The sequence below is a fragment of the Pocillopora damicornis genome, chromosome 4 (genome assembly GCF_964200805.1).
Source record: "Pocillopora damicornis chromosome 4, jaPocDami1.2, whole genome shotgun sequence".
NCBI lineage: Eukaryota > Metazoa > Cnidaria > Anthozoa > Scleractinia > Pocilloporidae > Pocillopora > Pocillopora damicornis.
In genome coordinates, this window is record NC_142673.1 from 7,755,286 (window position 1) to 7,780,062 (window position 24,777).

The 24,777-nt window shown below is 39.2% G+C and overlaps 3 protein-coding genes and 1 long non-coding RNA gene across 4 annotated transcripts; 2 read left to right on the forward strand and 2 right to left on the reverse strand.

Moving 5' to 3' along the window:
* The first annotated feature begins 1,647 nt into the window (after positions 1–1,647).
* LOC149046670 (patatin-like phospholipase domain-containing protein 6) lies at positions 1,648–24,065 on the forward strand. The gene is made up of 24 exons (XM_089202627.1): positions 1,648–1,713; positions 2,237–2,286; positions 2,899–2,962; positions 3,170–3,254; positions 3,734–3,865; positions 4,316–4,379; positions 4,857–4,971; positions 14,794–14,847; positions 16,304–16,447; positions 16,840–16,887; positions 16,997–17,034; positions 17,788–17,865; positions 18,261–18,304; positions 19,084–19,196; positions 19,535–19,598; positions 19,775–19,827; positions 20,088–20,157; positions 20,748–20,864; positions 21,045–21,193; positions 21,274–21,386; positions 21,858–21,897; positions 22,004–22,138; positions 22,481–22,771; positions 23,293–24,065. The coding sequence occupies exons 1-24, from the start codon at positions 1,648–1,650 to the stop codon at positions 23,353–23,355; spliced, it is 2,190 nt and encodes a 729-aa protein (XP_089058753.1). The 3' UTR covers positions 23,356–24,065.
* LOC149046671 (uncharacterized) lies at positions 6,162–7,636 on the reverse strand. The gene is made up of 2 exons (XM_089203814.1): positions 7,452–7,636; positions 6,162–6,936 (listed from the first exon to the last, which is right to left on the reverse strand). Exon 2 carries the CDS (start codon positions 6,913–6,915, stop codon positions 6,508–6,510), a length of 408 nt encoding a protein of 135 aa, XP_089059940.1. The 5' UTR covers positions 6,916–6,936; positions 7,452–7,636; the 3' UTR covers positions 6,162–6,507.
* On the reverse strand, positions 9,426–11,781 carry LOC113680815 (uncharacterized). Its single transcript, XM_027197868.2, has 3 exons — positions 11,599–11,781; positions 10,962–11,078; positions 9,426–10,067 (listed from the first exon to the last, which is right to left on the reverse strand). Exons 2-3 carry the CDS (start codon positions 11,055–11,057, stop codon positions 9,708–9,710), a joined length of 456 nt encoding a protein of 151 aa, XP_027053669.2. The 5' UTR covers positions 11,058–11,078; positions 11,599–11,781; the 3' UTR covers positions 9,426–9,707.
* On the forward strand, positions 12,999–13,566 carry LOC149046672 (uncharacterized). The gene is made up of 2 exons (XR_016185857.1): positions 12,999–13,130; positions 13,397–13,566. It is a non-coding gene; the product is annotated as an uncharacterized LOC149046672 (long non-coding RNA).
* Positions 24,066–24,777: the final 712 nt, after the last annotated feature.

Genomic DNA, 24,777 nt, shown 5'->3' on the forward strand with positions numbered 1-24,777 from the left:
TTTCGCTCTCCGAAAATTCACAGGTAGCCATATTTCTTCCTGAACAGAACATACTGTGTCATATTTCTTCCTTTCGAATGGAAATACACGAGTGTTTCGTTTTTTATTTAACAAGAACAGATCACTCGATAAAGCTAACAAGATACGAGTTCGACGTGCTAAGTGGCTCCTAAAGAAAGGGTTTTGCTTTGAGGTTTTATTCTCAAAATTCATATTTGGAATCTTTCCTTTGAAGAAAACTTAGTTTCATATGTTTTCCATTTTAAAGATTATATTCCAGCGTTTCCTTCCCACATTTACGCGAGAACGTGTTGCTTAAAATAGATCAATAAATTTCTGAGAAAGTTGCTCAATGGCTTTTAAATGAGTGATGACACATTGGGATTTCAATCTCAAAATTCATGGTTTGAATCTTATCTGAAATTACGCCCTCACACTTTTTTCCAAGAGTGCAGCAAAAAACAGTGTAAACAGTACAATTTTCAGTGAGATTTGCTGGGTAGTATTTATTGGGCACCGAGTCGTTTCGATAAAAAATGTCTTGTTGGAAATTTTTCCTCAGCATAATGAAAAGTGCCAAGTTACTCCATTTAAATGATGTTCCGACATTAGTGCCTCACTCTAAGATTGGCATAATGGACGGTATGGCACTCAGTGTTATATAGCGAATGGAGAACGCCTTACCCCTTGACACCGAATCCGTTCCTCGTAAAGGGCGTAAAGGTCCTTTGTAGGATGAAAGTCCAACTTTGACTCGATTAAAGTGAAAAACATCTAATCTTTTTTTAATTCAATACTAATTTTGTTCGTTTTGTTGTAACGGACGTTTCAAAACGTGAGATGAGAATGAGTAAGATTACTCGCAGACAGACGGGTTGACAGACAGTTATACAGTTACACTGACTGACTGACTGATAGATTAACTGATGATTGATAGACTGATTGACTTCCTGATTGATTGATTGATTGATTGATTGACTGATTGATTGATTGACTGATTGATTGATTGATTGACTGATTGACCGATTGATTCATTGGTTGATTTAATTCTGTGTTTCAGCGTTATTCGTCACAAGCCCAGAGTTATTCTGAACGTGGCTCATTCCCTTATTGGTCATCTTTCTCCTTTCCTGAGACAAATCGACTACGCTTTGGACTGGATGCATGTTGAAGCCGGTAGAGCAGTTTACAGGTACACTTGTTGCATATAACAGGTTTTTTTTTTAAATCAAGCACGTGTGTTTGGAGCTCATGACCGACACTAATGCTTTACTTTTTTAAGTCTCGGTTACGCGATGAACGACTTCTCGCTGTCTGTTGAAGTTTGTGGCGTAAACTCCCTTTTTAACCTTGCATTTTTTCTTTCAGTTTGTATTAAATTTTGGTCGGCAAGCGCATTCACGGTTCTGTGCATGTGTTGTTAGTTTATGCAAACCGCGATGTTTCTCTCGCGTACTTTTAAAGGAAAGTGAATCCACGTATTCTGTAAATTGTATTTCAGGCAAGGAGAACAATCGAACTGTATTTATATTGTGTTAAATGGCCGCCTTCGTTCGGTTGTGACGTCAAGCAATGGCAAGAAAGAACTCGATCGCGAGGCTGGCCGCGGACAACTGGTGGGAGTGGCGAGTATCGTCCACTTACGTCATGTACACAATTGTCACGAATCTCGTTCCCGGGGCATTTGCGTCTTCTACCTACGTGGATAGGATTGTGAATATTGAACAAGGAGACTCAAAAGCCCCGTGTAGGCTGAATACCAAAGATTCTAACCCTTTTAAACTATTTCTAGATTATTCCCTGCTTTAGAAAACTCCAAGGAATTTTTATCACGTGAACATCGCATGGACAGTCAATTTGTTTTCCACGCGATTGTACGTGTTCTGTTCGCTATTCCCACGCGAAACTATTCAGGGGATTCGCTCTCTTTTCTTCCTGATTTTGGTGAAAGGGATTGTAAATGCTGTTGTTAGTAGACTAGCAGAAAAAAACTCGTTTATTGATAGAATTTCTGACTTTAGTGTTTTTACCTTTCAAATTTCTGCTGTTTTACCACCTCACCGACGTCCCCCTATCTAACTTCATTTAAGGGAACCTAAAGGGTCTCACATACTAGAACAGTCCAGGCAAAGCTATTCATTTGATAGCATGGTCGATGTTGTTAAAAACGAATCTTACCACTCTGCCGGTTTTGATATACGTATGTCAATGATGTTGGTTTATTCCTTGTTTACAGGTTGAAGTGTTGACACAAGCTCCGAGGGCGACAACAGTTCATGCTATTCGGTTTGTAGATCCTTTTGTATGTATGATTCTGTGAAGAGCTGTTTATTTTCTACAGGTACATCTAAATTCCTTCCGTAGGCAGCGATTGCGATCATATACAATACAAATACAACAAAAAAATTGAAACAAAAGCACAAAACTGAACTACGTTAAGAAATTAATTCACCAATGTAACAGATCAAAATAAATGAAGTGTGGTTAAGTGCTATTTGTACTTTTATTAATCGGATGTCACTGGAAATAAGTTTTCTTATTATGTTGTCTGAAGTATGGTTGACATCAGCCCAAAAAATATTTGGGTGACGTCTCGACAAGACTGCTACTGAGGCGTTTTGTTGTAAACTCATGCTCATTGGGACTGTTATTTAAACAAAATTTAGCCGTTGTTTCTAAGAACAGCGTTGTAAGCCATCTTCGACTGAGCAGAACCTTTTAGCTGAACATCTATTTTTGTGAACAGTGTTAAGAGGGCCGAAAACTGATGGTGGAAGGACATTTATTTAATTAAATCAACCCTTTTATATAGAATCTCTGAGGCCCACTGCGTGCGTAAAGCCGCGGTACAGGTTAGACCTCGTGAAAATTACCGGTCTTTCATGTTTCCACACACAGAGACACTGAGCTGGCAGTTCTTCCCGATGGGTTGTTGAACACAATCAAGAGACATTTCCCTCAGGTAAACTTGTAATTATCGTTAAACAAAATGACCAACACCGTTTCATTCTGCTGTCAATTGTATCTGTGCAATGCACTTTATAGCCCATGCTGTCCTCTAAGACTTAACAACGTGCCTATTTTTTCTACTTTCAAGTGGGATTTATAATCATCCCCTAAAGAAAGAAATCATAAAAACGTTTCAGTTTGGTTTCTCTTTCTTTTACAGGTAGTTACTCGTCTGATTCATTTACTCGGTGAACGGCTGCTGGGACAGTACAGACGAAGTTACGCACGAAGCGAAACATTGCTTGGTATGAAGATACTTCTTTACTGTGTTGTGAAGCGTACGTGTGAGAACGAAGATGAAAAAAGTTAAAAGTATTGTTTACAGCACCGAAGTTACTGATCAACAGCAAATTCTAATCATCTCAGCAGATTGGACAGTCTGGTCAACTCTTGAATGCTACTTTTTGACTTTGTAATAAACTCTATGAGCGCTTTGACTAAAAATAAATACCTAAAGAGGCATTAGTTTGTTCATTTCCAGCTTCACTAGTTTACTGGATTTGGTTGTACGTTCGAGTTTTGATCTCTTCGTTCCGTTCTCCGTTGTTGGGTCGAATACTCGTTTGTGTGTTCGTATCGTAATGGTTGCCGTACTGGTTAGCGATTTTGCTTCCTGCTGTGCTGGGGTGTTTTACACGCTCAAGGAAGCATTTTTAGATCTATGTTTGTAAGATGCTTGGAATACTCTTTTCAACTCATATGGTAAACACGTTTTGATACGCAGAAAATCACCTCCCGGTTGATAATCAGATATTCGGAGGCTCAAATCTCGGCACAGTTGCCATCATCCCTGCGTCAGAGGATGTCCCAGTCTCAAACTTCTCATTTGAACTTAGCTTAGCTCTTCATACTATCGGTAAGTACCTAATGAAGGAGAAGTTGGTTTTGCTCCACCATACTCTCTGATTGGACAGCAAATTTCGCGCCAAAACTGAAAGCAATCGCGACATGGTCACTCTTGTTTTCCCGCGCTTAAGGCAGTTTGCTTGTTCTACATCGAGTTCCCATCGGCCGCTTATGATGTTTTTCGGCCAGTGTGATTACCTTGATTGTAGGTTTACGGTACTCGGTCGAAGTGACTTATAGAAAGTAAGCCAGTGGACTGAATTGCTACATACAGATGGTCTTATTCCAAAGTTTAAAGTTATTTTAAATTTTAGGAATAACTAGACAAGAGGTTCAGGGTCAACACCGGAAAGACTGTTACTCTAAAGTGTAAAACAATCACAAAATTTAGGAGTGTGGGTTTGTTATTCACCTGCATGCAGGTTTACTGATTTGGAATTTGTTTGTTTGTCTGTTTCAGGCCCCACCCTGTTGCTGACCAGTTCATTGGTCCGAAGCAGGCTTGGTAGCTCAGCGATGGACAGGTATTGAACTGCTTGGAAACTTTTTCGTGGCAAGTGTGTTCTTCAAGAAAGAAACGTTCTCTTTTTTTCATTCGGAAACGAAAGTTTATCGACGACAGCAGCGGGAGTAGAATTTAATCTTTCTTGGTCTAAACTATTAAATTCCCAAAGAGTGTGTGTGTGTGTGTGTGTGTGTGTGTGTGTGTGTGTGTGTGTGTGTGTGTGTGTGTGTGTGTGTGTGTGTGTGTGTGTGTGTGTGGGGAAGGGAGGGTGGGTGGGGGGTTTAACCACATTTTTCCCTGCACAAGTATTTTTGTTCAAAAATATTCATTTCGCCGTTCGGAAAGGGCGACTTTTCTCTGAGGAAATCTTTTATGTATTTGAGTGCTGCGTTGGAAAGGAATCGTGCTAATAGAAATTTGGCCCAATAAATGTTATTATTAAAAGTAGAATTTCCTTTTGCGTACTATTTAACCTTCTTCTGTTTTGTGTTCCTAGCATGAATGAGTACCGTTTGTCCAGCTGGCTTGGACAACAAGAGGATCTTCATCGTATTGTGTTGTATCAAGCTGATACATTTATGTCTGCCTGGACAAAACGCTGTATAAGACAGGTAGAATGTCGGAAAGAAATTTTTTATTTTATTTATTTATATATAACCATTTAAAACGCCAATGTGGTCTTATAGAAAATCGAAAAAAAAGCTATATAGATAATGGTAAAAAAGGCGTTTTTTTTATATCAGTCCTATTCTGTGGAACTTGTATTTAGCGTTCACCCTTTATTAAGTGGTCACCCTTTATTGAGTGGTCACCCTTTATTAAGTGATCACCCTTTATTGAGTGGTCACCCTTTATTAAGTGGTCACCCTGTATTGAGTGGTCACCCTTTATTAAGTGGTCACCCTGTATTAAGTGGTTACCCTGTATTCAGTGGTCACCCTTTATTGAGTGGTCAGCCTTTATTAAGTGGTCACCCTGTATTCAGTGGTCACCCTGTATTCAGTGGTCACCCTGTACTCAGTGGTCACCCTGTATTCAGTGGTCAACCCGTCATTCCCCTAGCTTTTATCAACTTAGTTGATCAAACCGAATTATCTTGTCATACTCCCACCGACGCAGTTCTTCAGTTTCTTCAGAAACGTACCTCCTTTACTTTTAATGAATCAGATGTTGTTGATTTTTATTCAACTTTTGCACTGGCAGGTTTTCAGTTTGAAGTCTGAACGGTTTTTAGCTTAGTATTGAGGTTGCAATTAGTATTCTTCCGAAATAGACACTGAAGTACGATAGTGGTCACTGGGGTTGGTAAAGAACCTTAAGCGCCTTAATAGGAATTAGAATTAAGCAAATTAAAAGCTATTGAAATTTTTAGAAGCTGCGAAGGTCAGGTGAATGTGACTCCCAGCGAAAAACATGAACTGACTTTGACGCACGGGAATGATAAAATGACAAGCTGAACAATAGGCAGTGTGTGAAATGACACCGCAGCTTCTAGTGGCGTGCCTGAGGGGATGGTTAATTAAAATTTTTAAAACATCTTGACCACAGTAAGTATTAAGAAAACTGAACACTTTGCCGATACCCTTTACTAACGTTCAGCAAATGGCTTCAAATATTGGAAATTGGCAGTTTGGAAAATATTGAAAACTTCACTAGGACTCTTAATGGAAGTTCGACGAGCGTCTCAAAAACTTGAAGAAGTTTATATTTCATAGACACATGGACAAGTAAACAAGGAATAAGTCAATGAACCGTCACAAAGAATTCAATAGAGCATTTGTGAGAATATTGAGAAATGATAGTCAGTCCCAAGCAATCGATTTTTATTTGTTTTTGCGAAACTCTCTTGGATGAAGAAATTTAAGGGAAAATAGTTAAAGGTTCCATCAACTCAATTACGGGAAAAATTTTAAAAAGTTTGTAATTTCGGCTTATCCTCGGTTCTCACCTAATTAGATATGCACATTTTTGTGTTTCTTTTAGCGTTCACCAGAAACAAAAACTATCTTAAAAACATGACTTTGCGTACAAGATATGCTATCCTTCTACATTAAGATGATGCGATTATCATTCGCAAATTTTCTTTCAAACTTCTGTAAATCATCCTACTTTCGTTTGCGGACTGTCACCGAGGACCGAAACTCATCTTAATCTTCCACAGTGTTGAAATCCATGCCGGCACTGCGTTTGCCTGCGGGAGGAAGAAATTTATCTTGGTCTTCCACAGTGTTGAAGTCCATGCCGGCACTGCGTTTGCCTGGGGGAGGAATAAACTTATCTTGGTCTTCCACAGAGTTGAAGTTGATGCCAGCACTGCGTTTTCCCTGCGGGGGCGGAGGATCAATAAACTTATCTCGGTCTTCCACAGAGTTGAAGTTGATGCCAGCACTGTGTGTGCCCGGGGGAAAACCGAACTTATCTTGGTCTTCCACAGTGTTGAAATCCATGCCGGCACCGCGTTTGCCGTTGGGAGGACGGAACTTAGCAGGCTTAGAATCCATTGTTGGAAATGCGATGAGGAAAAAGGGGAGCAAAATCACCAAAGGGAACTTCATGACTTTAAATTTTCGTGCCACCTGGTACAAATGCAAATAAACATGTTTCTTTTGTAATAAGCTTGCATCTTGCTGGGTCGCTTGAACACACTCAACAGAATTAGTACTGGCGGTATACATCTAGCCGCGTAAGACGCAACATTGTGCCGAAAGGAACGATAAGAGTTAAGATGCTCTTTGTTTATTTGTTTTCCTTTAAGTTAAGTATTTAGTCATTCAGCCGTGGTATGACCAACAATTTAGGCCTTCGTGAAATTTTATAAACGTTCAATGAAAGATTACTCGAGGTTGGGACAAGGAGATAAGACCCGTGTAGTTATTGAGGATTCTGAACCGCCCGAACGGTCACGGTTTACAGTCGGATACTTTACTAAGTGAACGACAGTAGATGGCGAACAGTATTGTTTGAGGAATTTTTAACTTAGAGTCTAAACACTGAAAGACGCCATGAACATTCTAGGGTTTGACGATACTCAAGCGTAGCCAGACTCTCTCCTAAACTTCCCAAATTATGCTTCTTATTAAACCTTTCTTACCTTTCGATGCTGTACTTTAAAGCTTCTAGCTTAAAGTTTATCTGAACTCAGTTCTCGTCGACGAATATTTGGTCCTTGTGAGAGAACAAATCCTTTACATATGCAGGAGAGCAACACGCTCGCGTTGCGTAGCTAGACCAAATAACGCTGGAAGGAGACTTAAGGGAGTGTTCTTGCTCTGGTTCAATGATATTGTAATTTTTGTTTACTTAACATGGTTTTTAATTTAACATGCATAATATGCTTAAAATGCTTTTCAAGTCCCGGCCGTCCTTGAACTCGAAAGAGTCTTAATGTCTGAACTGTCAAAATAAGTTTCGGTGTTCTGTTATTAGATTTCATCAGAAAACTATGGAAAGTGGATTCCTAAATGATGTGAGCTGTCTGAGGGACACTTGCATTGTCACACCGCAAGTGATCACATTTTGGCCACCCCTAACCGGTGTCCATTTTCAGGGTAATTATACGAAAATAAGGTTTCTGTGACACAGAAATGAGATTGTGAACGTGACTCAGTTTTAAAACACTGTCAACTCATTGCTCCTTCATCAAAAGGAGTATTTACTAACATAGACTGTGAATAACTCACTTTTAATGAGCGAATGGCTAACGAAGGGCTAACGCTCGAAACTTTAGCTGTAGAAACTCTTTACAGTGGCCAATTTACATTATCAACTCAGTGTATCACACCGAATTATCTTGTTACTCCCCCACTGACACAGCACCACAGTTTCCTTGAGAACTTACCTCCTGTGCTTTTAATGAAACAGTTTTTTGTTGATTTTTGTTTACCTTTGCATAGACAAGATTTATAGTTTGAAGTCCGAACGTTTTTAGCTTAGAACTGCAGTTAAAATTAGTGTTCTTCCAAGATCGACACTTAAGTACGATGGCGGTAAAGCGCCTTAATAGGAGTTAGAATAATGGTGTGTCTGATGGCATGACTGATTAAAATATTTAAATTACCTTGTCAAGAATTAGTGTTAAGAAAGCTGAAAACTTTGCCGATACCCTTTACAGACGGTACCCTTTAAATCCTGGAAATTGGCTATTTGGAAAATATTGAACACTTCATCAGGACTCTAAATGGAAGTTCGACTGGGGTCTGAAAAACTTGAAGAAGTTTATATTTCATGGACAAACGGATAATTAAACAAGGAATTAGTCAATGAACCGTCACAAAGAATTCAATTGTGCATTTGTGAGTTTATTGAGAATTAATAGACAGTCCCAATCAATTTTTATTTTGTTTTGCCAAAACTGCCTGGATGAAGAATTTAAGGAGAAATAGTGAAAGGTTCCATCAACTAAGTTACGGAAAAATTTTAAAAAGTTTGTAATTTCGGCTTATCCTCGGTTCTCACTGGCAGGTTTTCAGTTTGAAGTCCGAACGGTTTTTAGCTTAGTATTGAGGTTGAAATTAGTATTCTTCCGAAATAGACTTTGAAGTACGATGGTGGTCACTGGGGTTGGTAAAGAACCTTAAGCGCCTTAATAGGAATTAGAATTAAGCAAATTAAAAGCTACTGAAATTTTAAGAAGCTGCGAAGGTCAGGTGAATGTGACTCCCAGCGAAAAACATGAACTGACTTTGACGCACGGGAATGATAAAATGACAAGCTGAACAATAGGCAGTGTGTGGAATGACACCGCAGCTTCTAGTGGCGTGCCTGAGGGCATGGCTAATTAAAATTTTTTAAAATATCTTGACCACAGTTAGTATTAAGAAAACTGAACACTTTGCCGATACCCTTTACTAACGTTCAGCAAATGGCTTCAAATATTGGAAATTGGCAATTTGGAAAATATTGAAAACTTCACCAGGACTCTTAATGGAAGTTCGACGAGCGTCTCAAAAACTTGAAGAAGTTTATATTTCATAGACACATGGACAAGTAAACAAGGAATAAGTCAATGAACCGTCACAAAGAATTCAATAGAGCATTTGTGAGAATATTGAGAAATGATAGTCAGTCCCAAGCAATCGATTTTTATTTGTTTTGGCGAAACTCTCTTAGAAAATAGTTAAAGGTTCCATCAACTTAGTTACGGGAAAATTTTTTAAAAGTTTGTAATTTCGGCTTATCTTCGGTTCTCACCTAATTAGATATGCAAATTTTTGTGTTTCTTTCAGCGGTCACCAGAAACAAAAACTATCTTAAAAACATGACTTTGCATACGTGATATGCTATCCTTCTACATTAAGATGATGTGATTATCATTCGCAAATTGTCTTTGCAACTTCTGTAAATCATCCTACTTTCGTTTGCCTGAGGGGTGAGGAGGTATTCCGGCATTGGGAACACGGAACTTATCTTGGTCTTCCATGGTGTTGAAGTCCATGCCGGCACTGCGTTTTCCCTGCTGGGGAAGAAGGAACTTATCTTGGTCTTCCACAGTGTTGAAGTTGATGCCAGCACTGTGTGTGCCCTGGGGAAGACCGAACTTATCTTGGTCTTCCACAGTGTTGAAGTCAATGCCGGCACTGCGTTTGCCTGGGGGAGGAATAAACTTATCTTGGTCTTCCACAGAGTTGAAGTTGATGCCGGCACTGCGTTTGCCTGGGGGAGGAATAAACTTATCATGGGCTTCTACACCGTAGAAGTTGTCGCTTCCCTATAATTTGATTTCAAAAAAAAGAAAAAACTATTGTTAAAAGACAAATTGGCATCTAGCAAGAATTTTCATTATAGGTGTTTTTTTTTACTTATTTGAACGTTGAAAATGAATGGAAATAATATATTAGCACAAGCCACACAGTAAAAGTTATAATAAGCCAATTGATCATTTCTTATTCCTTTTAGCGGTCTCATCTTACTGGTATGATTTAGCACGCTCGACACCTTTTTTACTTAGAGGTGACTTAAGCTGTAAACATGTAGTACTTTTCATCTTCCGCACTGAATTTAAAATCAGGTAATTTATACGCATAGCACGTAATTCTTTTGGGGGCGGTACCTTGGGTACGCTCTTTCTTCTCCGAATTTTCTGTTTGTTCTGTCGTTATGTGACAGTCTTCGAGGACCATTTTCTCTCAGGATATTTCCTCAACTTTGATTTTAATTCTGTTAGTAAGTTTATTTAATTTTTATATTATCAATCTGGTTTTTGTTTCGCTCAACCTTGACCGTAAGACTAAGAAATTTAAGGTAGAAAGACATTTTGTAAAGCGTTAACATCGCGAAGGTATCTACTTAGTATGCGAACTCCGATCTGTGTAGCTAGCGTGATTCGCTAGTTAAGTTTAAAAGTATGACGAAGGTTAGAGATTGACAGCACAGTAAGCGTCACCTTTATATGCGGTGACCCACACTTTCCTAGAGAGACCAGAGCCAGTCCCCGTTGTATTGACTTGCGTAATAAAAGAGAGAATAAAAGAAATAGTCAACTGAACGACGAGTGTTAGGAAATTATTTCTAACACTATAAAGCATCTTTCTAGTGAAACAAGTCAAAACAGCGATCTTACCAGATGAATTTAAGGACAGTCCACGGTGGTTAGATTTCTTACCTCTACGTTGAGTGATGCCCGTTTCGAACGCTTAGAATCCATTGTTGGAATTGCGATGAGAACAAAGAGGAGCGAAATCACCAAAGGGAACTTCATTTCTTTAAATTTTCGTGCGACCTGGTACAAATGAAAATAAAAACACGTTTCTTTTGTAACGAGCTTACATCTCGCTTGGTCGCTTGAGCGCACTCAACAGGATTACTACTGGCGGTACACATCTAGCCGCGTAAGACGCAACATTGTGTCAAAAGGAACGACAAGAGTTGATATGCTCTTTGTTAATTAGTTTTCATGTAAGTTAACTATATAGTCATTCAGCCGTGACACGACAAGGCCTTCAGGCCTTCGTGAAATTTTATAAGCGTTTAAAGAAAGATTTTAAGCATAATGCTCGAGCTTAGGACAAGGAGAAAAGACCTGAGTAGTTATTGAGGATTCGGAACCGCCCGGACCGTCACGGTTTTCGGATATTTTACTAACTGAGCGATAGTCGATGGCGAACAGTATTGTTTGAAGCATTTTTAAGTTAGAGTCGAAACACTTAAAGACGTCATGAACATACAAGAACTTGACGATGCCCATGATCCGATGATCTCCTAAACTTCCCAAATTATGCTTGTCATTAAACCTTTCTTACCTTTCGATCCTGTACTTCAAAGCTTCTAGCTAAAATTTTATCTCAACTCAGTTCTCGTCGACGAATATTTGGTCCTTGTGAGAGAACAAAGTCTTTACATGTGCAGGAGAGAAACACGCTCGCGTTGCGTAGCGGGACCAAATAACGCTGGAAGAAGACTAAAGGGAGTGTTCTCGCTCTGGTTCAATGATATTGTAATTTTTGTTTACTTAACATGGTTTTTAATTTAGCATACCTAATATGCTTAAATGTTTTTCAAGTCCCGGCCGGCCTTGAACTTGAAAGAGTCTTAAGGTCTGAATTGTCAATATAAGTTTCGGTGTTCTTTTATAAGATATCATCACAAAACTATGGAAGTGGATTCTTAAATGATGTGAGCTGTCTGAGGGACACTTGCATTGCAGACCGTAAGTGATCACATTTTGGCCACCCCTGACTGGTGTTCATTGTTAGGGTAATTATGCAAAAATGAAGTTTCTGTGACAGAGAAATGAGATTGCAAGCGTGAGTCAGTTTTGGAGGGTGGTTTTAAGACATTTTCAAATTGCTCCTTTACCTAAAGGCGATGTCACTGACACAGACTGTGAACAAATCACTTTTAATGAGCAAATGGCTAACGAAGGGCTAACGCTTGAAACTTTAGCCGTAGAAACTCTTTACAGTGGTCAATTTGCATTATATATCAACTTAGTTGATCAAACCGAATTATCATTTGTCATACCCCCTACCGATGCAATACTTCAGTTTCTTTAGAAACTCCTCCTCTACTTGTAATGATAAGTTTTTGTTGATTTTTCGTCCGAACAGTTTTAGCTTAGAATTGAAGTTAAAATTAGTATTCTTCCAAAATAGACACTTAATTTCAATGGTGGTCACAGGGGTTGGAAAAGAACCGTAAGCGCCTTGATAAGAATTTGAATAGTGGCGTGACTGATGGCGTGGCTAATTAAAATTTTTTTATAATACCTTGGCATGAATTAGTATTAAGAAAAGTGAACACTTTGCCCATACACTTAACTGAAGTTCAGCAAATGGCTTCAAATCTTGGAAATTGGCAATTTGGAAAATATTGGAAACTTCACAAGGACTCTCAATGGAAGTTCGACAAGCGTCTTAAAAACTTAAAGAAGTTTAAATTTCATAGACACATGGACAATTAAACAAGGAATAAGTCAATGAACCGTCACAAATTCAATAGAGCATTTCTGAGAATATTGGGAATCGATGCAGTGTTAGTGTTGAAGATGATACCAGCACTGCGTTTGCCTGCGGGAGGAAGAAATTTATTGTGGTCTTTCACCGTGGTGAAGGTGATGACAGCACTGCGTTTGCCTGCGGGAGGAAGAAATTTATCTTGGTCTTCTACGGTGTTGAAGATGATGCCAGCACTGCGTTTGCCTGCAGATGAAAGAAATTTATCTCGGTCTTCCACAGTGTTGAAGTTGATGCCAGCACTGCGTTTGCCCGGGGGAAGAATAACTTATCTTAGTCTTGCACAGTGTTAAAGTTGATGTTGGCACTGATTTTTCTTGGTGAGGAATTAACTTATCTTGGCGCCCTATAGTGTTTAAGTCCATGACGGCGCTGCGTTTGCCTACGGAAGGACTTAACTCGTGTTTCTTTCAGCGGTCACCAGAAACATAAAAACTATCCCAAAAAAACATGACTTTGTGTACGTGATGCTACTTTAAGATGATGTGATTATCGTTAGAAAATTCTATTTGCAACCTCTTTAAATCATCTTACTTTCGTTTGTGGGTTGTATTGGAGGACTGAAACTCGTCTTAATCTTCCTTAGTGTTGAAGTCTATGCCAACATTGCGTTTGCTTCTGGGAGGACGGAACTTATTTTGGTCTTCCACAGTGTTGAAGTCGATGCCGGCAACTTGTAATTTAGGTCGTCCGCACTGTTGAAATTTATATCAGCGATACGTTTGCCTATGGGAGGTCTAAACTCATCATGGGCTTCCACACTGCAGAAGTTGCCAAAAAAGAAAAAAAGTATTAAACATCCACCAAGAGAGACAAGTCCAAACAGCGGTCTAGCTCGGTCTTACCAGATGAATTTAAGGACAGTCTACGGTGGTTAGAATTCTTACCTCTTCGTTGAGTGGCACCCACTTCGCAGGCTTAGAATCCATTGTTGGAAATGCGATGAGGACAAAGAGGAGCGAAATCACCAAAGGGAACTTCATGACTTTAAATTTTCGTGCCACCTGTTACAAATGAAAACAAAAACATGTTTCTTTTGTAATAAGCTTACATCTTGCTGGGTCGCTTGAACACACCCAACAGAATTAGTGCTGGCAGGATACATCTAGCTGCGCAAGACGCAACACTGGGTCAAAAGGGAACGACAAGATTTGATATGCTCTTTGTTTATATGTTTTCCTGTAAGTAAAGTACTCAATTATTCAGCAGTAGTATAACCAACACTTCAGGCCTTCGTGAAATTTTATAAACGGTTAAAGAAAGATTTTAAGCATAATACTCGAGCTTGGGATAAGAAGGAAAGACCTGAGTCTTCATTGAGGAGTCTGAACTCGGATCGTCACAGATTTACGGTGGGATACTTTACTAACTGAGCGAAAGTCGATGGCGAACAGTATTATTTGAAGCATTCTTAAGTTAGAGTCTAAACACTTAAAGACGCCATGAAGATTCAAGAGTTTGACGATGCCCAAGAGTAGCAAGACTCTCTCCTAAACTTCCTAAATTATGCTTGTAATTGAACCTTCCTTCTCAACTCAGTTCTCGTCAAAGAATAGTTGGTCCTTGTGAGAGAGCAAATCCTTTATATCTGTAGGGGAGCAGATCATCAGTTTCCCTCATTGGCCAATGTTAAACGATAGAAAAACGAATCCACAGAGAGATAGGATGTGCAGTGATCGAGTTTTTCTATTACTTTTTGATGTATATTGAGCCCGGTCCAAGTTACGATGGAGTAGGAAATAACGGGAAAAATCACCCTCTCTGAGAAAGCTTACTCGCACGTTAATTTGAGGGTCGTTGTCCACGAACTGAGCTGTGCATTAACTCCTTTGTAACTAAATTCTGCCACAACGATGAGCCAAGAATGCTAGCACAGTCATCAAACGTTAAGTGTTGTGTACAAGTTCTATTGCATAATTTAATAATAATATTTCTTTGTTTTCCTTTCTTAATTGAACGTATTATTTTGTTTTCCTCTCTCAGGCGGATTCCATTGTTATTGTTGGTGTGGCAGACGGAAGCCCAGCAGTTGGTCAGGTATCAGCTCCATCAATTTTATTTGGTTTTTATCGATTAATCCTCTCATATTTCAACTTTCAATTGAATTTTGGCTATAACAGAGGAGTACTTCGTTTTCTCTTTATTACGCCCTCTCACTTGTCTTAAAAAAACTCGATGCCCTCTCGACCAAAACTAGTCAGGATTTTCCCACGCTCCAGGAAGTCTTCTTTGTTTTTTCCTTAAGTTCTTATTAACCCTTTACACCCTAACATCAGTATTCACATTCTCCATACTGCTCTCTGTACAGTTACTAAGGTGCTGACAAGGACAATTTGTCTAACAATCGAGAGTTTCTTTAGTTGGTGATCATTTCCTTCATTCTCATGACATTGATGTGTGATTCAGTGGTGATATTGTAAGGAGAAATTCGATGCTGGTCACTCTTGGGGTGAAAGAGTTAAGTTCTTCTGATATTTTCCTCTCTTCTGATAAACCTTGTGATAACCTCGGTTTTTGGTTTTATCACACTCGATCGAAAAGCGCTCTGATTTGGAACAGTTTGTTCTTTAAGCACTGCTTGGAAAACTTCTATTCTGATAAAGCATATATACCTTACCTGTTTTGCCATTTCACATATTTCTCAGATTCAGCTTGGAGTTTCGAATGCACTTCTTTCGAGTTTCGCTTAACCAAAGCTTGTTGTTTCTCCCTCACCCAAGTTTACCCACGCTTTAATCCGGTCGAGAGTGAATATTTTGAGTTCCTGTAAAGGTTCGCTAAGATCATGTCCTTTATTCTGACTAGCGGTTTAGATTATCTTAGTTTGGCTCACGGAACACTTAAAGGGCCCACATTGATTGCAAATATGCGAAAATCATGTATGTGAGGTAATATATCAAACACGAGGAAGAGTGTTTCATCCGATATCCAAACACAGAGAAGTGGTTGAGAATACGAGGTGCAGCCGAGTTTTTTTTAACCAACTTCAAGGTGCTTGGATATCGGATGAAACACCCTTTCGAATGTGTGATATAGCTTCTCAAACCATTAATAATTCTTGGAGAAAAACGGGATTTGAACTCATGACCGCGGCGATACCATTGCACGCTCTAACAACTGACTGAACAAGCCAACTGGAACTGGTCATTGTGTTGGTTTCCAAATAAACCCTTGGAGTGGTGTGAAAATGACTGTAGAGATATGAAAATCATACATGTGAACTGCGGACAAAGAAATGAACGTGATCTTCGCAGTAATGAACAGTACTTAAGCAGTAGTGAAAATAAGGCCCTATATTTTGCGCAACAAACAGTGTAAATGCATCAAACTATTCAACTCTTTGACATACATGCTTACTTGGGGTATCCTGGATTTTTAATCTCCCGTTTAAAGGCTTAGACAAGATATAAAGTTCTGATGTACATGTACATTGTAGAGTTAATCGTATTTCAGTGCGTTGTGATCATTCTGTTATATTTACCTCCCTTTTCAGCTTGAAAAACAGCTGGAGAATATTGGTGTACGATCCCAAAAGGAGCTTATTCTCTTACACCGTGAGGATGGCGCTAAAGGTTTCCGAATTTCACACACAGTAGATTGGTTGAACGCGCGCGGCTGGATCTGCGCTCATCATCATGTAAGACCACATTTAAGAGCAATTTATTTTGAAATGAGTGTTGGAAGTAATTCGTGGTTGCTTTGGTCTCACTTCACAACACTCTTTAATGATCTAAAAATTCCGCATTGTCCTCCCGACCAATCAAATGTAAAACTTACACAAATCGAATCGTTTCCCTTATTTTCCTGCGCATTCGACAGTTTGCTTGTTTTAACTTTGAGTTCTCAGTTAAATTTCCCTTTTCGCTTATTTTCAATCTCAGATAAAATTACTTGCGTTAGATTTTTCCAGCTCACAATGGAGTACACTAGTTGAAGTATAAGTTCACTTTCTAACGAGATATAGTAGTTTCACTGTGCCTTGTTGATTGTTAGACTCGTATTGATTACTTCCTCACTTGTTACTTCTAGGTTCGATGCGCAAAGAAAATCTTTGGACGACGCCCGTTGTCTGAAAGGGTAGGAAGGATTCAAAACTACCGCATCAGTCATTTTGTTAGCGTATCATGACCGTTTCGATTTGATTCATTGTTGATGTGTCATTTATTTGTTTCTTCATTCATTTTAGTATGCACAAAATCCTGCAGCGTACCCATTACCAGAAAGGTGAGTGTTGCTCTACCTCGATATTATAGTGAGAGCGCGTTTTGATAGAGGCTCGTTAAACCAGAATGCCAAGTGATCACAACAAAGTAGGACATTTAAAAGTATCACAAGGAGCCAATGAGCTCTTAGAGCTAACGCGCGTGACCGGAGTCAAACACGAGAAAACACACGTCATCTAGTCGCCATCGGTTCAACGGGATAATTAAGTATTATCAACTGAGTTGATAACGTATAAATTGGCCACCATAAAGAGTTTTGAAGCTGACGTGCGTTCGCCCTTCGTAAGAGCGTATGACATTCGGTCTGACGAAGGGCTAACGTACCAAACGTCGGCTTTAAAACTCTTTCTGGTGGCCAATTACGTTCATTTCAGTTGTTAATACTAAATTACCGTGTCCCTCTCCCACCGACGCAGCATCACAGTTTAGTTAGAAACTTACCCCCTTTATTCAGCTGTCGGTTTAAGTTTTAAATCTGATTGTTTGGAAAGATGGTGCGATATTTCGATACCAATGACAGAGGTGAGCAAAGCATAGCAGAACCTATGCAATCTCTAAATACTTTCGACTCTCAAGAGAAAAATTTTTCTTTGAACTCATTAATCTCTTTGTTGGAAATCCATACTATCCTCATCTCACTTTATGTTGGAGCCTAAAGCTGATTGCGAATGTGCCCTAACTTTCAATCTCCTGATAAGATAAAGTAAGATTTCTCTTAACAACTTGGGCTAATTTCTTTTTATTTTACTCTCAGAAATTCTGATTTTTCCCGACTTGCGCGAAGACTTACAGGGACCTCCATTGGATTAATTCTCGGAGGAGGCGGAGCCAGGTAAAATTTTATAGTACAAATTACTTTTTCTTTGAGGATTTCCTGATAATAGTACATTTGCGCGGGGGGGGGGGGGTGACAGGGTTGCGCGCGCCTCCTCTGGTCGAGGAAGACGTGGTATCTTTCATAAGCCATCTCGTGTGAGGTGATTATAGCACTTACTTTTCGGTTTGTCAACCTTAGGATTTTTTCGATGCTTCCTAAAAACAAAAGTTAAGGAAAATGCATTCATCAAGATATTTGATAACACAGGGCAGCAGTTAGTACCGAAATAAATACTTTAACCTGGCTTCCAGAGTCCAAAAGCGCACATCGGTCTAGGTATAAGAGAGAGACCGGAGTATGCAGCTTTTTTCCTTATGTAAATGTCTTTAACCTAAGAATTTATTTCCCAGGGGATTATCTCATGTTGGAGTCATCAAAGCATTAGAGGAAGCAGGTTAGACCTTTCACCTGCTTTGTACGTTTTTCTTTACATGTATGTGGACTCTTAGACCAGTGAATTGAATGAGATAGATAATTAATTTTGAGCTCGGTCTTAAAATAAAGAAGGAAGATGTTTCCCTTAGCGCTCGAATACCAGATTTTTGTATTTCACCATCCAGTGTTCTACTACTGAGCAACAGAGAGCTCGGTGACGACCTAGGCCATTCCTAAATTCAGTTGTGATAAACTGCATACTACTCCGATCAGTGATGTTAAAAGCGTCGTATGTGTAAATGTTATATCAAAGATGATAAACTTTGAGCTCAATTGTGACAAAACGAACAGTATCTTTCTCTACCTTCTATTAAAAAGCCTTTTAAGTTAGAAAAAGCGTCGTGAAACGTGTGAAAGATGTTACGCTGTGAATTTCTGTAGGCTTTGGAAAGCTTGGTTGTCGGGTATTTTGTCACTCCCGAATCACACTTTCAGGTTACGAGAATAAAGGAAATGATCAACATTTTAATAAGCTTTTGATTGTTAAACAATTCTCCTTGTCAACGCCTAAGGAAATGTATAGAGAACAGTATGGAGAATATGCATACTGATGCAAGAGTGTAAAGGGATTGAGCCACTAAAAGCAAGTTGTGCATCCTTTCCGTAACTGCTTTAATTTCCTTTCGGCTTATGTTCTGGGACTCTATACCCTGAGATCACAAACAGTTGCAATACCCAAATATTGTGAATCGGGAGTTGACATCAGATGTATCTCATTCGTGTATGCTTTTCTTGTAGGTATACCTATAGACATGGTAGGTGGCACCAGCATGGGATCCTTTGTCGGTGCAACATACGCCGAGACTGCTGACGTCAATAGGATGTGTCAGAAGGTCCGCGAGTGGTCAATGGTAAGAACTTGTAGAGCAACACTTGAGTGAAACCCAAATAGACATATAAGGATTAACCATCTTTTCCTTACAACGTGATTTGTAACCTAAAGGTTTGGTGTAGTAAGCTGTGAAGAAATTCGCATTAAACTTTGTCTATTCACTTTGAGTTAGTTTTAGTCTTAAGACTAAACAAACGAGAGCTATTCGTACAAATTCCTACCTTTATTGGTTCAACAACCACCTTCTCCAAGGCTCGTAACTCGGCCATACCCTGAGGGAGGAAAGCGTTACGAGTCCTAGGCTGATCTGTGGGTTGTTTGCTAACAAGACAATGTTACTCTCTTTACACTTTGCAGGACATGACGTCCTTATTTAAGAAGATCCTTGATCTAACGTATCCGTTCACCTCCATGTTTTCTGGTGAGATTTTTCATGTAGTACACTTAATTTGAATCTGAGAAAAGACTGAGCCTGATATCTTCTGACATTTTAAAATTTTTTTTTCCATTTTATATATTTTATTGGTTTGTTGTTGTTGTATTTCTTTTAAGATTAGTTTGATGTAATGCAGCCATTTATCCTTTCTTCTATTGCAGGAAGTGGATTTAACGCGAGCATTAGAAGTAGTTTTGGAGAGCGTCAAATAGAGGTACAAAGAAAAAGATAACTTGATTGTGTTATCGCGATAATTAACTGCATACAAACTGTATGGTAAGAGATTATTCTTTACCTATCGAGTAACTCTTAAATAGAAAGAATAACAGCAAAACAAACTGATGTTCTTTGTAAACAAACACAAAATCACGTGGAGGAAAGTGGAGTTAAACACGACATATCTGGCGGGTAGTCTTCAATACTGACTTTGAAAATTTACCATTAATGTGACCTGTGTTTATCATTTATTTGCAGGATCTCTTGTTGCCATACTTTTGCATCACAACTGACATAACGTCTTCGAGAATGAGGGTACATACCGATGGTAAGTAGTGCTATATTTGTCTCATTCCGCATCTTTCAATATATTCAACTTTTTTTTCTCTTTTTTTTTTTTTTTTTTTTTTTTTAGCTTCTTGACAGACCCAGATCCCAATTGGTTGGATCATTGAACCCTTTAATTCTGCGATGTAGCTCACACCACAAAAAATACTCACTCCCTCTGAAAAATCTTTACCGACCTATGAAAACGCAATTAACCTACCAAACCAGATTAACTCCGCATGAAGCACATTTAAGACTACCCTATTATTTTTTCTTTCTTTCCTTTTTCCTTTTGTTTTTTATGTGACACAATGAAATTTGTGCTTTCAAAATATAGGCCAATTCCCAGTGCAGAGGAATTTAAAATCGTCGGAAATGTAGTAAATGTAGTAAATGCTCTTAACCGTTGCCAATTTTGCGCCACCGATCCTTTACAACCAAGTGGGTCTTCCCTTTTTTATTTCAACATTTAAGTTCCTCTGAGATGAGGAGTCATTTGGTTAACAAAATTGAACTACTTACTTCAAAAATCCTCTTATAAATTATATTCGAAGGGAATGAATTTAACGTAACAGCCTCTTCCCTTTACAGGCTGTTTATGGCGTTACGTTCGTGCTAGTATGTCTCTGTCGGGTTATCTACCACCACTTTGTGATCCCAAAGACGGACATCTGTTACTGGACGGTGGATACGTCAATAATTTACCCGGTGAGCAAGAGTTACCGTTTTAATTAAACCACTTTTCCTGTTATGTTTTTTGAGGAGCCTGTAGCTCGCATAAACCTCTCGGTTTCTCTACGAGTTTCCTCGCCACGTTATAATTACAAAATGGCAAAATAAACAAATAGACAAATTTACAGCCGACTCACGTGTTATTTCAATTTGTAGCGGATGTAATGAAGACAATGGGAACACAGACGATCATAGCAATCGACGTAGGATCGGAAGATCCCGATGATCTCACGAACTATGGCGATCAGTTATCAGGCTGGTGGCTTCTGTGGAACAAATGGAATCCTTTTGCTGAAACTTTCAAGGTTGGTGAAATTATACGAGAAGCGATTTTTGTTGTTTGATATTCAATGCAATATGCTCTTAATTTTTTTCACTTCGAAAGATTCCAGACATGGCCGAAATCCAGTCCCGTTTAGCCTATGTATCTTGTGTTAGGCAATTAGCGGAAGTTAAAGAGAGCAGTTACTGTGAATACATAAGACCGCCAATCGACAGGTATGTCTATGGAGAATCCTTCACACAATTCAAAACACTTGGAAAGAATAGTCAAATATGGTTTTAGGGTCCGTGCAGTACATGAAAGTGCATCGAGGTTTCTCTGTCGGTGATCGATAATGTGCGACTGAGCTGTTTGGTTGATCGAATGAGTCAAAACTGACTGGTGGACAGGCTGACTGAAGCTGACCAATTGACTGATCAACTGATTTCCTGACTCACCAAACGACTGGCTGCCTCACTGACTGAATCTGAAAGACTTGGCGACTGACTGATTGACTGACTGGCTGACTCACTGACTATTTGACTGACTGATTTATTGATTGCAACTGATGGACAGACTGATTGGTGTATTAATTGATTGGTGACTAATTTTTAGATTGGTTGAATGATTTATTGTGTGCTTGCCTGCTTGCTTACTTTCTCGTTTGACGGCTGAATTGATAGATTGATTTGATTAATGTTCGACAGATTTAAGACTTTGGAGTTCGGCCGCTTCGATGAGATAGTGGTGAGTTGAATTTGATACATCAAAAACGTTTCATTACCTTGTTATTTTCTACCAATTAAGCTCTCATCTCCCTGATTGTTGCTGTTTCATTGAATTTTCTCTGCAGGATGTGGGATACCATCACGGTAAGACTGTTTTTAAAGGTTGGGTCAGAGGAAACAAATTACCCGACATCTTCAGAGAGCATCCATCTAGGAGTCACATGACCCACGCGTATGCTACTGGGCAACCTGTGGGGAAGGTAAGAAATCAAACTGGAAAAAATTATCTCGCTCGGCAGGGCGTGATACTATGCATCGTTCTAACCCTATTAAGTTTTATATTCAATGAGGCTAAATTTGATCATTAAGATATATTGTCGTAGAAAAGGTTGTGGTTATTCATCGTGGTGAATAACAACAAAAGCTAAGTTTTTTCGTTTGTCTCACGATGTAGTCACGTGTGATGTAGATCGCGACGTCTCGACTGCATACTGCTAGTCTTCCTTAGGCGATGAAGAAGACTAGACACCGTTTTTTCTCTTTGAAGCACACTTGACACGATAAAACTAGTTTTGAACATGCACTTTGAATTGTTTTCGAAGGCGTCAGAGCACAGTACCTTCACTAACTTGGCGGAACAGATTTCCCGGATTGAACCTCCGTACACTCACGAGTGGTTACCATTCTCATCCTCGGATGAACTGCTAGGTTCCAGTTCCCCACCCGGTCACCACATGTACTCGGCCTCTGAGGAAGACGACGAGTACGATGAAGAAGAAGAGAATCTTGTTCGTGTCAGACCAAGAACAGGTTCTCTGTCAGAACACGAAGATTTACTGGCCCTTAAGACGGCTCAATTCCAAGTTGTTCGGCGCGAAGAGGCTGGATATGATGTTAGTTTCATAGTTTTGCTTAAACCTTTAACTCCCATGAGTGACCAAGACAGAATTTCTCCTTAAAATATCAATACAATATCAAGTAGAAAAGTGATGAGAATAAAAAAAGTATTAACTAGAGATTACTAGTTGATCCAATACCCAATTCTCCAAACTTACATCACAAGAACCATATGGCAGACAGTAAGAAGAACTACTAATGAGATCTTGGGAGTGAAAGGGTTAAAGACGTCAGTGTCGTGTACGGTAGATCTATCAGTTTCACGTAACAACTCGTAAGTTATCATCTTGAAGCCGATATAGTCCTTTTTACGTGCGAGTAGATACTGCAGTGCGTCAGTGTACAAATGGAAGCGACCTCCTGGCTCTGAGTGGTTTTATACTTTTATTTGGCCTGATTTCTTGTTGTTCTTTCTCAAGTTTAGTTATGGTTTTGAAGCACTGAAAAATACGCCTTATATAATCATTGTAAGGTTTATCTTGACTGATTTTTTTCTCAAATGTTTTTATTTTCTCAGTCGGATGACACTCATGTGAGAAGAAGACTGGGCTTGCATCATCAACCGAACAGTGAACCATAGAACAAATACATGGACTCTTAGGGATGGTAGTCATGGAAACGCCAACGCAACCCTCTAAAAGAAAGGAATAGCACCTGATATATAGTGTATTTAGATGACGAGTGTGATTTGGGAATGAAATTCAAATTGTTTGTGGCATGCATTCATTGTCAAATGCAATGCGTGTAATAGTGATAACAAAGCTAACACGGGCGATAGACAGGTCCAAAATATTTTGCACGACCAACAAGGGGGCCTCTCCCCTCAACTAAATCATAAATAATCGATTAATGGCGATCGGACCATTTGCTGTTAAATCCTAGGCTGGGTTAAGAGTCAAGTCAAATTTACCCCTGTAAAGTGTATCAATTTTGTGGAGAACATTAACCGTTTTAATAGGAAGTATGGCAGGTTTGGCAGAGATAATTCACCTCTCAAGTTACGGTGTGCGTGTGAACTCCAAGTTTAGGAGGTTTGCCATAACATTTACGTAATTTTGTTCTCTTTGTAATAAGGGAGTGTAGCTCATAATGCCATTGAGGCAACGTTGAGAACTTTTAAGGAAATAATCAGGAATAATAAATAGTCCCCCCCCCCCACCCTTATGGAGATAGTGATGCGTTTCCTCCAAGATAGGAAACTTGTATTTGCATAACAATCATTAACTTAATCATTAACTTATTTGATATTCGAATAAAACCTTTTCCAAAAGTGCATGACACTACCCAGCAAAGGTCTTCGTCGCAGCTGTTATATGTAAGTAATACGTTGAGTACAGTTGAGTCCTTAAGTACCAGAAGAACGACATGAAATTAGTTCAGTTTTAACAGTTCCAGATGCAGCAATCTTAAAACCCTTCCCTCCTCTTTCTTTTTCTTTCTCTTTTTTTTCATAACAAAATGTATTGTGTTATCAACGGCTTGACTACAGTTAATAGTAAGTATTGCATTTATGCATTTATTCAGTATCGTTGTACTCAGTGACAGTTGAAAACTGACTCGTCTCCAGTCGTCCACGCCTGGTGCAGTAGATCAAAATAGGGGAGGAATGAGTGATGGGAAGGGGTCTTTGTCTCTTTCATTTTCTCCTCACACAGCTTGCGTTTCCGTGCCGCCCATCTTGGCCGTTTTCGGTATAAAGAGAATTGGGAACGAGTATGTGAAAAAAGTGCTGTGTTGACCGTAGAAATCATATTTTACGAAGCGAATCTGTGTCAGCCTTTTGTAAAGTTGATAAGACAGGGTCAACAGATCTGTAGTCCTCAATGTCGCTAGTGAATCGGCAAGTGTATTCAACAGCGTAGCAACAGCTGTAAACGAGATTCCTAATTTCTTAGCAAAAGAATCAGAATAACTTTTCCGTTTTTAAAGTTGAAATGCAAATTCGAATCATGAATAAGAGAATATGGATTTTTTCTGACTTATCTCCACGGAATTTGTAGCA

Excerpts from the sequence above, each read along its gene's own strand:
- LOC149046670 (XM_089202627.1), top strand. The coding sequence starts at position 1,648 with ATGTACACAATTGTCACGAATCTCGTTCCCGGGGCATTTGCGTCTTCT. Across the intron at positions 4,972-14,793 it reads CAAAACGCTGTATAAGACAG|GCGGATTCCATTGTTATTGT; the intron begins GTAGAATGTCGG and ends TTCCTCTCTCAG. Across the intron at positions 19,828-20,087 it reads TTGGAGAGCGTCAAATAGAG|GATCTCTTGTTGCCATACTT; the intron begins GTACAAAGAAAA and ends ATTTATTTGCAG.
- LOC149046671 (XM_089203814.1), bottom strand. The coding sequence starts at position 6,915 with ATGAAGTTCCCTTTGGTGATTTTGCTCCCCTTTTTCCTCATCGCATTT.
- LOC113680815 (XM_027197868.2), bottom strand. The coding sequence starts at position 11,057 with ATGAAGTTCCCTTTGGTGATTTCGCTCCTCTTTGTTCTCATCGCAATT. Across the intron at positions 10,068-10,961 it reads GGGCATCACTCAACGTAGAG|GGAAGCGACAACTTCTACGG; the intron begins GTAAGAAATCTA and ends ATCAAATTATAG.